Consider the following 12,315-nt stretch of genomic DNA (forward strand, 5'->3'; position numbering starts at 1 on the left):
GGCCACACCCAGTGGGGCTCAGGGCACCGTAAGGGGTCCGTGTGCAAGGCAAGTGCCCTGCCTGCTGCACTATCTCTCGGGTCCCATCCCCGACTCATTTCCTAGCCGACTTCAGCAGTGCAGCCTCTTTGCTGGTGCCTGGGGGCCAGATCGGAGGGTCCGAGGCAGCCCCCACCCTTCGAATGGACCCTCTGTAGGCCCCCCTCCACGCCCTGCCAGGCCCGTCCGGCCCCTCCCACGGCGCCAGACTCCAGAGCAGAGCATTAATTAAATGAAGGTTTATTTCAAAATTAGTCTTCGAGTGTCAGCTGCTTGGGAGGGCCGGAGTCAGACTAGATAATGAGCGGTGGGCACGGCCGCCCCTCCCCGCGGGCGCCGGCCCTGCGCCTCGGTCATGCACCCAATGAGAACTAGGACTAGAAGCCAGCGTTGGCGCGGGATCCGGGCTAAGCTACCCCGCTTACATACACGCCGGAGGAGGCCGCGCGGCTCATGCAGTGCCTGGGAGGGCGGTGGCGCTCGCTCGTGACCTCCGCAGCGAGGCTGCTCCCCGGGGCCAGGTTAGGTGGGACAGAGCACTGGAAAAGGAGAGGAGAGGAGAGGGTCACCGCAGGCCCTGCTCGCTGGGGCTCGCCGTGATGACTGACAGGAGTTCCGGGCCGGGAGGCAGGATGGTGCTCGGGGCTCACGCCTGGCCAGTGCCCCACCCTGGCCCGCCCCAGCCCCTGGGGGGCCCTGAGCACTGCTGGGGTAGCTGCGGTGACCCCAACATGGCAGGGCCAGAGCAGCACCCCAGCTTCAGGGGGCTTGTGTGAAAGCGCCCACTTGCCTGAGAGTCCACTCAGGGGTTCAGGAGTGTCGGGGGGGAGAGGCCGGAACATAGAGGGTTCAGCCTTGGGCCCCCACAGCGAGGGGCCAGGGCCTGCACCTGCCCGCCGCCCTCAGCTGCTCAGAGGTGGAAGGCTTCTGGCAGGATGGGCCCTCGCCACCCAGCCCACACCTGAGAGCCAGACGCTCTCCCCAGTATTTAGGCTGAGTGGATGGAAACTCGAGTCACCTGAGTGGAATGGTGCCCTTGGGGTATACCTCCTGCCCGCAGCTGCACCCCCAGTCATGTGGTCCCGAGAAGTACAGCCCACGGTGGGGGGGGGGTGGGTGCCCACAGCCTGACGTGCGGGAACCGCTCCCAACTCGGCTGTACTTGGTCTCTGACGTGGTGGCTTTGAGCCACACCCTGCCACGCTCGTACGCGGGGCTCCACGCTCAGGAATCACTGCTGACGGTGCTCGGGGAATCAAAGCCGGGTCCGCCACGAGCAAGGCAGGCGCCCCGCCTGGCCCCCGTCACAGCTGCTTCTGGCAGGGAGCCCTCTAGGAGGTCCTAGCGGGTGGGCATGTGTCAGCCCGGATTGGGGTGCTTGCAAGGAGACAATCCAGCACCCCAAGGCTCTTTCCTCTCCACACCTGACTCCAAGGGCTCCCTCGAGAGAAACAACCCCCCAGCACCTTTCTCCAGAACTATGAGAAAATAAAATCCTGTGGCTGAAGCCACAGAACTTGGCTTCAGAGGGTACTGGGTTGGCATAGCTCGAGCTGATTCGAACACACATCCCAAATCACAGCCGGCCAGTAGGAGCTTCTTCATGGGAAGCGGGAAAACCTCCCTCACACCCCAAGATTCTCAGACCCCACCAAGGAGCAGGAAATACAGAACATGGTGGAAACGCTAAATTGAGCCCTGGATGGAAACACAGCTAACAACAGCCAGAATGAAGGGGTTTTATGGCCCAAATGATCTAACTTCTCCAAGAAACAGGTCACTAAGAGACAGCCAACTGCGAGGCAGGAAGAGTTGCTGGTTTCACAATGGAACTGGGAGAATCAAAACACTGGAGAGACAAAGACGCTAAGGTATTTATTTCCCTAGCTGTGATAATAATGTCGTGGTTATATATATTTTAAGTCCTCATGGGCGGGGCCAGAGTGAAAGCACAGTGGGCAGGGCATTCACCTTGCAGGCAGCCCACCCAGGTTCCATCCCAGGCATTCCTGAGCCCCGCCAGGAGCGACTCCTGAGTGCAGAGCCAGGAGTAACCCCTGAACATTGTTGGGTGTGGCTCCAAACCCCCAAAATTAAAGAGTCCTTAAGTGAGATGGCCCCGAAAACGGAGCCCGTGTTCCGTCTGCAGGAGTCTGGGTGCTACCCCCGTATAACAGCAGCCTCTGAGCACCAATCCCCCACGTAGACGGGGCCTTCTGTCTTACACGTGTCGACTGAAATATTTATGAATGGGGAAAACAATCCGAGGATTGGGATTTCCTCCGAAATAACACAGAAGGAGAATATGGGCTGGGGTGTTGATGAACCAGATCAGCTGTGAGCTAACAGGGCATGTCACTGTGCTTTAAATGTGCTGTAGATGCGTTCCAGCCTTCCGTGGCCCGAGCCACAGAAGGACTCTGACCCAGGCCTCCAGCTATTTGCCTTGCAAGCCCTGGAAACCGTTCAAGGTGACCTCAGGCGTTCTGTTTCCCAACAGAATGGGCTGAAAGCCACAGCACGTCCACTGTGTCCGGCTGCAGTCCCTACCCACGGCTGCTACCTGGCAGGGACCGCCGGCAGGGACCCCCAGCCCAGTATCTGCAGGAGGAGGCAGCACTTACCTTTCAAAATGTAGTCTGTGAGCAGAGTAGGCACCTTCTCGTTATCCTCCTTCATGGCGAAGAGAACTGGAGGAGGGAAGAGCGCCGTGAGCAAGGTCCCCGTGTGCAGAGAGCGAGACCGGCCACCCACGCGCAAAGTGACGAACGAGAGCCTCTGGCTCCAAGAAAGCCAGTGATGGAGCCCAATTCTAGAAGCTCCCGTGAAAGCCCACACCGTAGATGTCAGCTTTATGGAAATCGCGTGGAGAAACTAGCTGGACCTCATTGGTCTCAGCAGATTCCCTCGGCTCCACCACACAGCGCAGCAGCTCCGTTAACCTCGGACAGCGCCAGGAGCCCTGAGCGGGACCCTGGAGACTCATCGACCGACCGTCCTGCAGATCCTCGGGTTGCCGGAGCAGCTGGACACGCGCGAGATACAGCCAAATTCCACAGCACCGACATCCCAGTAGGTGCACACTGAGTCCGAGGGGAAAGAGCCAACTAAACTCAGCAAGCGCCAACCGGAACAGCTCCGCTAGCAGCGAACAGCTTAGGCAACCCTCGGACAAGGACCTGAATGACCTCATCGTGAGATAAAACAATCTTCACAAAGTCTCTTTCATTGAAATATTTTTCAGAGTTCCAGCTGCCAGTTAGTTGTAACAAGCAACAAGCAATGTGAAGTAAATTATTTATGTGTCTGAAGAGGGGGCTAGCTTGGGGGTGCCTGGGAAAATAGGGACACCGGTGGAGGGAAGGTTACGCAGGAGCTGGGACAGGGGTTGGATCACTGAGTGCATGTAACAACCGGGCTATGCGCAACTCTGAAGGCCACGATGTTTGAAGGAAAGAAGAGAGAGGCGGTGGATCAACATGAACTCTATGGGGAATCCACGCTGAGAGCCGGGGAAACATCGGGAAGGAGTGCATGGAACTAGGAGGAGCTGTGCTCCCCACAGCGTTCCTGCCTGCGCTGGGTTCCCACAGGGCTGGGTTTCTACAGAACTGGATTCCCACAGGGCTGGGTTCCTACAGGACTGGATTCCCACAGGGCTGGGTTCCTACCGGGGCTGGATTCCACAGGGGCTGGCTCTCTCCAATGCACAACTGGCACATCATACCACAAGCAAAGCCAAAAAGCCACAGAAGCGGCTGCATTAAAGCAGGTCCAGATGCTGTCCTGCCCACTCCTTGCTCCACGGTCCCCTCCTTGCTCAGCTGATCAACTCGTCTCCTGAGGGGACTCCCAGGGACAGGGACCTCCCTGCTCGCTCCCTGGGTTCCGTTCTCCCATACAGCCAAGTTGACTGAGAGCATCTGCCACATGCCCCCTGACCCTGGGGTGTGAAGACACAAGGACCCTTCATGGGGCCCGAGCCTGAGCCCGTTTCTTCCAGGAAACAGATGCTATTGGCCATCATCCTGGTCCCACCCGAGAAAGCAGACGCCAGGAATAGCGCTGCCTGCACTCTGGTGGGCTCCTCATTTGAACCAGGAAAGCTCAAGTTACAGAGGAGAGAAGGGGCAGGGCAGTGGGCCAGCAGTCCAGAGGACAGAGTTCTATAAGGTCCCCACCCCAGCCTTCTCCCCAAAGCTCCATTACCCCCCTGGGAACCAGAGGTGGGGCAGGAAGGGGCTTAGGACCCTGCAGCTCTGGGTGTGTCTGGGGAGGGCAGTGACCCTTGGACAATGGACAAGGCAGGTTTCAAGTGGGGGGGTCTGCTCAGAAGCAGGTGTTTCCCTCTGCAGTCCCACATTCTGGACTGTCCAACGGGGAGATGGATGGGACCCCACTCCTCCCCCACTTCCAGCTCTGGGGAGCAGTGTTCTTAGGGGCACTGGAGTGGAGGGAGCCGAGGGGGCACTGAACCCTGCCAGGAGTGACTCCGGATTGCAGAGCCAGGAGTAAGCCCTAAGCACCTCTGGGTGTGGCTCAAAACCAGAATATATATATATATATATATATATATATATGGAGGACAGTTCTAGGATAACATGTTTGTAAAAAGAAAATCTTTAGATTATTGATATTTTTCACTTCGTAGTATTTTTACATAACTGTAAAGGTTTTTTTGCTTTTTTGGGTCACACCTGGCGATGCTCAGGGGTTACTCCTGGCTCTGTGCTCAGGAATTACTCCTGGCGGTGCTCAGGGGACCATATGGGATGCTGGGAATCGAACCCAGGTCAGCTGCATGCAAGGCAGACGCCCCCCCCTGCTGTGCTGTCGCTCCAGCCCCACTCACTGTTGGTCAGCATCTGGAGGTCCTCCACGGACGGCGGCGAGGCCTTTTTCTCGTAGGGGATGACGGTGTTGAGATACTAGGAGACAGACAGACGGACACGGTGCTTGGCACAGGGCACCTGCTCGGGGCCGGGGCCGGGCTGTTCTCCACACCCGGTGCCCACAGCTTTCCCCTCCCGTGAGAATTGCCCCTTTAAAGGCTTCAGCCTGTTCATTGGCCAGGGAAACCTTCCCCTCCTTCCAGCCTCCTGCATCACTGGCTCTACAGGAGCCCAGGCAGCCCAGGGGCTGCGGAAGCCTCCGGGGAAGAGGCAACTGGCTCTTTCTTTCTCCTGGGGAGGGGCCTCACCCAGTAGTAGCTGGGCTGCAGCGGGCCTGGGCCTGACGTGTGGATGGTTGGGGTGTTGGCTTTGCTCCCTCTGTCGGATATGGAGTGCTCTACAAACTCCTGAGGGTCCCCAGGATAACCAAATAACCCTCCGTAGCAGACAGGAGGGGCCTCTGGGGGCACTGGGGAGGTGACTGACAAGCTTGGCTGGTGAGCCCATGTGGCAGAGGGTGAACCGTCTGGGGACAGTGGTCACGAAAGTCCCTTTTAACGCAGATTGTCCTCCCAAGTTGCCAGGCTGGGCTTTGAGTGCCACCCAAGCCCTCCACTACCAGAGGTCAGAGAGGCTCAGCTGGATGGCCAGGGGGAAGCTCGGTGGGTCAGACAACATGTTCTGCCCTGGGTTCAGTCTCGGGCCCCACCCACTTCCCCATGCAACCTCAGAATCCCCGCCCCCCGGCCCCCGCCCCCCCCCCCGGCCCCCGCCCCCCCCTCCCCCCCCCCGGCCCCAGCACTGAGCCGGGAGCAGCCGTCGAGTACCGCCAGGCACCATTCCAGAACAAAACCCAAGTGGCCGATCTTGAGAAGACACTCTGCCCGTCCCGGCAAGCAGGGAAGACCAGCTGCCCTCCCTGCCCAGGCTGGGATGGGGCGGGCGAGCAGCCCCCCAGCGCCCGGCTTTATGGGTGGGAGTTAGGGAGAGCGGGGCGGGCACCCTCACCTGTTTGTCGGTTCCGGGGGAGCCGAAGGTCTGACGGATGCCGCTCTGCAGGATGTTGGAGAGCCCCTCCATGCTGAAACGCTGAGGGGGACACACAGGGCCGGACGCTGTGAGCCTGGGCTCCGGGGAGCAGGGCGGGGCCCACCTGCAGGCCAGACGCCGGGCCTGGGCCCACGGGAGGGACATGCACATCTCTGGGGAGACCCAGGGGTGGGACTTGGGGAGGTTAGTGTCCCGTGGCTGGCAGCGGGGCAGGAAAAAGCCTTTATCTGGGAAGTTTTTTTCAAAACGCACCGACGTGGGCCTTCCCGGTCCCAGGCACCTGTGAAGTTCTGCCGGGTCAGAACCAGGGCGGGGACGGCCGGACATTCCCGGAGCTGGGCAAGAAGGCTCCTGACCAGCCTCGACCGGGAGCCCCCTCGAAGGGCCTCCCCTCCCCCGCCCCACTGCCCAGGTCTCCCCCGGGGACTCCAGCGCCCCCGCCGCGCCCACCCGCACACCTTGAGAGGCATCTGGCTGCCCCTCTCCGTCCGGCCGCTCTGCAGGCTCAGCCCCTTCTCTCTCCGCCGCTTCTTCATGAGCTCCCGCTGCTCCTTCTGCTTGTTCTGCACCTCGATGAGCACCGTGATGAAGGAGTTCTTCACCTCCTTCTCGAACTCCAGCTCGTCCCGGTGCGCCAGCTGCTGCACCAGCTCCTCCGAGAAGTCCCGGATGGCGCCCTCCACCTGGTCCAGCAGCTCGGCCAGCGCCGGGCCGGACATGTGCCTCAGGCCTGCGGGGAGAGAGGCTCCGTGTGGCCCCCGCCGGGAGCCACAGCCGCAGGGCCAGGAGGGACCCTGCGACTCCGGACGCGCCCGATGGGGCACAGCCACGGTGGGGAACGGAGAGGGAGGAAACGGGGTCCAAGGAAGCCTATGGACAGACAAGCACATCGTCTTCTTTTTCTCCACGTTTTTTAAGACTTTGTATTTTAGAATTTTCTTATTTTTTTAAGCAAGTTTTTTTTTTTTTTTTTGTCGTAGAAGCATGGCATCGGAGCAGCACTAGTTTCGGGAGCACCTCGGGCATCAGGCGCATCACGGGTCACTGCACATGGTCCCCCACTGAACGTCTGTCCTGTCCTTTCTTGGCCACGCAACTGACCGGTTATGCCCCATTCACCAGCCTCCCCCTCCCCTCCTGCTAACACCGCCTGGCCTTTTGGCTCAGAGGCCCCCTTGATTGGTTGGTCTGTTGGATTACTTTGGGGGCCTCCCAGGCAGTAGGGGTGGGGGAGGGACCGGGGCCACTCCTAGCGACACCTGGCCCAGTTAGTGGGACACTGAGTTTGGGGGAGGGGGGAGATTTGGGCCACACCCAGGGGTGCCCAGGGCTTACTCTGGGCTCTGTGCTCAAGTATCAGTCCTGGCAGGATTTGGGGGACCACATGGGGTACCGGGGATCAAACCCAGGTCAAAAGCAAGTGCTCTACCCACTGTCCTATCTCTCTGGCCCCCAGTGCACGGGCTTTTCTCAGCCCCCACAGCCTCCCTGTTCTCCCTCCGTCTCTCCCAGGTCCCTCATGTGAAGGGAGTTAAGAATCAGGGAAGCGTCAGGAGAGGTGCAGGCAGGTGTGTGGAGGAGGAGGGACGGGCGGTGCTGGGCCCAGGCCTCCTGGCGGTGCCCGGGCAGGCGAGAGGGTGCCCCGGCCTCCATTCCCCAGTCCTGTGCAGCACGGAGCACCCCTGCGGGGAGAGAAGGGGAGCCGAGGGCGGGATGCAGACAAGAAAGTGCTGCCTGTGAGGTTCTGGTCCCGGAAGCAGCCTCTCCTTGGGCAGTTCCCCACCGCCTTCTTCCTAAGGGGCTCATCGAGCCAAGGACCCCCTCTCCTGCCCCCCCTTTGTATGGATTTGCCCACTCGGCTGGACCTTCCCCTCTCTGGGCTGCTGCCCTCCGTCCTCTGCTTTGCCATTTAGCTCTGCACTTCGGCTGTTCCCCGAGGCTCCGCTGAGCGCGTCTGTGTTTGGGGTCTGTGCGTGGCTTTAAATGGTCTGACTGCAGCTATGACTACAGCACTACACCCAAACCTGTCCCCCACTGGCTTGGGACCCCCCTTCTGCTGCCTCCCCACATCCCAGTCTTTACAGAGACCCACTTTCCCTGGCCTATCTCCCATGGTCTCTGCTGGTCTGAGATGGAACCCTCTGACCCAGACCAACCCTGTCCTTTAGAGCGTCTAAGTTCCCTCCACCCCGTGTCCAGCACAGCTGTCTCTTGTCCTGACAGGCCCCTCCAGCTGCTGGCCTGTTCCCATCCCAGGACATCTTGGTCCATGAGCTCCTACTTCAGCTACCCTGCAAGGCTCTCCCTCTTTCAGAAGGTTCGTTCCTGGGGCTGCAGAGATAGTACAGCAGGTAGGACACTTCATTTGCGTGATCCCCTGCATCCCATATGGTCCCCTGAGCACAGAGCCAGGAGTAACCCCTGAGCACTGCTGGGTGAAGCCCCCAAACAAAAGAAGGTCTTTCCTGTTTCTCCAAGCACATGGGAATGCTTTTTGTTATTATTATTATTATTTTGCTTTTTAGGTCACACCAGGCGATGTTCAGGGGTTACTCCTGGCTCTAGCACTCAGGAATTACTCCTGGTGGCGCTTGGGGGACCATATGGGGTGCTGGAAATTGAACTCAGGTCGGCCGCATGCAAGGCAAATGCCCTATGCACCGTGCTATCCAGCCCCGCACACAGAAATCCTTTTAGTGGCTAATCAGACCCCTAGCATGTGCAGGATACCAGAATGTTTTCTAGGAGGCCAGGGAGTTGCCACATTGAACTGCGGCCATCAAGCTGGGTTAACTGTTTCGGAGAGGCCCCACTCACTGAGTGCCTCCACACCGCAAAACCTGCTCAATACACGGGCTGTACGCCCTGAGCCCTGGAGGGGAGCAAGGCTGCTGTCTGGCTTTCTGAGCCCCGGCGGCCCGTTCTGGCTGAGTGCTTAACAAAACCATCTTTCTCCTCGACTTCCTGGAGAAGTTTTCTAGATGGACAGGAGATTCTGGTTTTAATTCTATCTCCCCACGAACAGACTCCCTTGGAAGTACCACTCTTCACTCGGAACACTTGCTGGTGGGGTTGGGTGTGGGCATGAAATACATGGAAGAGAAAAAATGCATGGAAAAAAGTGCATGGGAGGAGGAAAATGTATGGGAGAAAGGAAGTGCATGGGAGGAAATGTATGGGAGGGAGGAAGTGCATGGGAGGAAGGGAATGCATGGAAGGAAGCGCATGGGAGGAAGGGAATGCATGGGAGGAAATGTATGGGAGAGAGGAAGTGCATGGGAGGAAGGAAGTGCAGGGAGGAAGGAAGTATATGGGAGGAAGGAAGTGTATGGGAGGAAGGAAGTGCATGGGAGGAAGGTCTTGGACCAGGTGCTGGCGCCATGAAAAGGCTCCATAAAACACGAGCCGTCATCCTCATGACCTTGCCGGATGTTCCCAGTACTCTGCAGCAGTGCCCTTTAGAATAGCGGTTTCAAATTTCTTCTGCTTCTGCTCTATTCTCTCTCTCTCTCTTTTTTTTTTTTTTTTTTTTTTTGCTTTTTGGGTCATACCTGGCGATGCACAGGGGTTATTCCTGGCTCTGCACTCAGGAATTACTCCTGGTGGTGCTCAGAGGACCATATGGGATGCTGGGAATCAACCCGGGTCAGCCACGTGCAAGGCAAACGCCCGACCCGCTGTGCTATCGCTCCAGCCCCTCTAGTCTCATTCTTGGATTGGCACTTTATTTTTGCCCAACTGCCATTCTCCTCCCGGAACGGCCAGCTTCTCCTTCCTCCCAGTCGGAAAGATGCTGCCTCCCCCTACACCTGAGCCCTCCTTCTGGGGCCGTGGTGGACCAGGCCGAGGCCTGCAGGCAGCATCCCCGGACAGCCCTCCGACCTCACCTTCGTAGGACCAGTTGTTGTTGAAGGTCTGTGTCAGGGCCTGCATCTCCTGCAGGAGGACCGAATCGGCCTGCGATGATGTTTCACCCCCGTCTTCCTCCTCCACACCCTCCTCTTCCTCCTCGGGGTCTGGGGAATTCTGCATCATCTCTTCAATCTCCTCGATCACCTGAGGAACAGATACAGGACCCTGTGGCTCTGTTCTCTGCCAGAGGCGTGCGGGAGAGAGGACCCAGCGGGGAAGGAGGCGTCTGGGACAGTCCTCACAGGGCTGGCAGATGGCGCCAGGGGGTGCAGGCTTGGCATGAGGCGGGTCCCAGTTCCATGCTCAGCACCGAATGCTCCCCCGAGCACTGCCAGAGGTGGCCACCAACAACAAACAAATTCCTAAATCGGCATTATCCAGCGCAATCAATATGGAAGAAGAATAAAAACAGGCCTGTCCAAAGGCTTAAAGGGGCACTTCCTTTAATGCAAAGCCTCTTCCAAGAGCATCATTTGCCTGCGAGAGCTTTATTGGAAACAAACTGCTCTTTCAGGAAAGGAAGCCGGGCTGCCTGGAAGGGAACATCGGCTTCGATCTGCTAAGCACTGTCTAGCTAAGTGGGAGCGAGTGTATCCACTCACGGTCAGGATGCAGATGGTCACGCGGAAAACAGGTCTCCCCCGCACCGCTCACCGGGGGAGCTTCTTCACTAGAGGAAAACGGCTCTTCCTCCAGAACTCCCCTGGGCGGGGAGGAGAGCAGCACAGCACTGGGCCGGGGAGTCTAGAGAACAGGGAGCAGGAGCCCTCCTCTGGCCCGGCCACGGGGCAGCACCGGCCTTAGCTGCCGGCAGAAATACAGGGGCTAAGGGGGCTCCTTTGTATGTTGACTATTGCCAGAAGCAAGACGGGCAAGCAGAGATGCTCCGAAGGCACCCACAGCGCAGCTCGGCACACGAGCACGTACCCCTGAGCCTGTTCTTTTCACTGATGGGGGGGGGGGCGGTCCCATCTGGGTGGTGCTGTGGGGGGATATTCAGTGCCAAGATAGAACCCGGGCCTTGTGTGCCTCCCCATCCAGTGACCCCCAGGCCTCTTCATACCAAACTCCACCCACGGCTAGAGGACTTGGAAGGGGAGACTGAACTTAAAGTCCCCTCACTTCTCTTTTAAAGATCTCTTCTATTTCTTTCAGGGTTTTGTTTTGTTTTGAGGCCACACCCGAGTGTGCTCAGGGCTGATTCCTGGAAGTACCCAGGGGATCATCTCTGGTGCCAGGGACTGGATAAGGCCCAGCCTTTCCTGCTGCACTAGCTCTCTGGCCCTTTCCGGTTTCGTTTTACAAAGAGACACAAGTGAAGATGCAAAACACCAAACCTTGTAGGAGTCAGGAGAAATTCCTCCATCACCAGGATCCTCACCTGTCACCTCCTGTCTTGGAGGAACGGGTGTCTGGGCCTATTTTGTCTGGGCTTGAGCCCACGGAGGTGAGTTGTAGGAACAGACACAGCAGGAGGGAAGGCAGCCTAGGGGCCGGCCCAGCCCAAGTGTCAAGGGGTCCTATTCCCGCTGCTGGCCAGGGGTAAACTGAGGCACCAGGAGAAATGCTCTCCCTGATCAAATACCCTCCAGGCCCTCAGCACCAATGCCATAAGACTGGACAGCTTTGTTCCTGAGGTTATGTTCTCTTAGGCTGTCAAGAGAACAGAGGGCCGGCTCTGACGGGGGCGACGCACCTGATCGGCCGTGAGCAGTGGCTCCTCATTGATGCCGGAGTCGTGCTCACTCTTCTCGTTGAACTCCTCCTCCTCCTTCTCATGGATCTGTGGCAGGGGAGGGAGGAGAACTCTGATGGGCGGCTGGCACACCTGGGGTTCCCTGTGTCTCTAGGACTGGCCCAGTCCCCCTGGCTGGCAGATGTCCCCCCATACTCCTGCATCCTGTTTGGTCAAACTTTTTGGAAAACAATATGGACATTCCTTCAAAAATTAGATATTGGGCTTCCATATGACCCTGCAATACCATGTCTAGGAGTATATCCCGAGGGTGCAAAATAGCACAGTAGAAACGACATCTGCACCTGTATGTTCATCGTGGTACTGTTCACAATAGCCAGAATTTGGAAACAACCCAAGTGCCCGAGAACAGACGACTGGTTAAAGAAACTTTGGTATATCTACACAATGGAATATTACGCAGCTGTTAGGAGAGATGAAGTCATGAAATTTGCTTACAAGTGGATGGTCATGGAGGGTATCATGCTAAGTGAAATGAGTCAGAAAGAGAGGGACAGACATAGAAGGACTGCACTCATTTGTTGAATATAAAATAACATAATATGAGACTGACACCCAAGGACAGTAGACACAAGGGCCAGGAATACTGCCTCATAGTTGGAAGCCTGTCTCATGAGCTGGGGGAGAAGGCAGCTGGAATAGAGAAGGGATCACTAAGACAATGAT

General features: G+C 58.0%; 1 protein-coding gene across 1 annotated transcript in view; it reads right to left on the reverse strand.

Moving 5' to 3' along the window:
- Positions 1-263: 263 nt before the first annotated feature.
- FEZ1 (fasciculation and elongation protein zeta 1) overlaps positions 264-12,315 on the reverse strand; it is a 39,196-nt gene continuing 27,144 nt past the window's right edge. The window contains exons 4-10 of the mRNA XM_055131400.1: positions 11,590-11,676; positions 9,869-10,037; positions 6,440-6,711; positions 5,940-6,020; positions 4,892-4,967; positions 2,664-2,729; positions 264-578 (exon numbers count right to left, since the gene is read on the reverse strand). Coding sequence (XP_054987375.1) covers positions 562-578; positions 2,664-2,729; positions 4,892-4,967; positions 5,940-6,020; positions 6,440-6,711; positions 9,869-10,037; positions 11,590-11,676 — 768 coding nt within the window. The 3' untranslated portion in view covers positions 264-561. The remainder of the gene's footprint in view (positions 579-2,663; positions 2,730-4,891; positions 4,968-5,939; positions 6,021-6,439; positions 6,712-9,868; positions 10,038-11,589; positions 11,677-12,315) is intronic.

This window comes from Sorex araneus, chromosome 3 (genome assembly GCF_027595985.1).
Source record: "Sorex araneus isolate mSorAra2 chromosome 3, mSorAra2.pri, whole genome shotgun sequence".
NCBI lineage: Eukaryota > Metazoa > Chordata > Mammalia > Eulipotyphla > Soricidae > Sorex > Sorex araneus.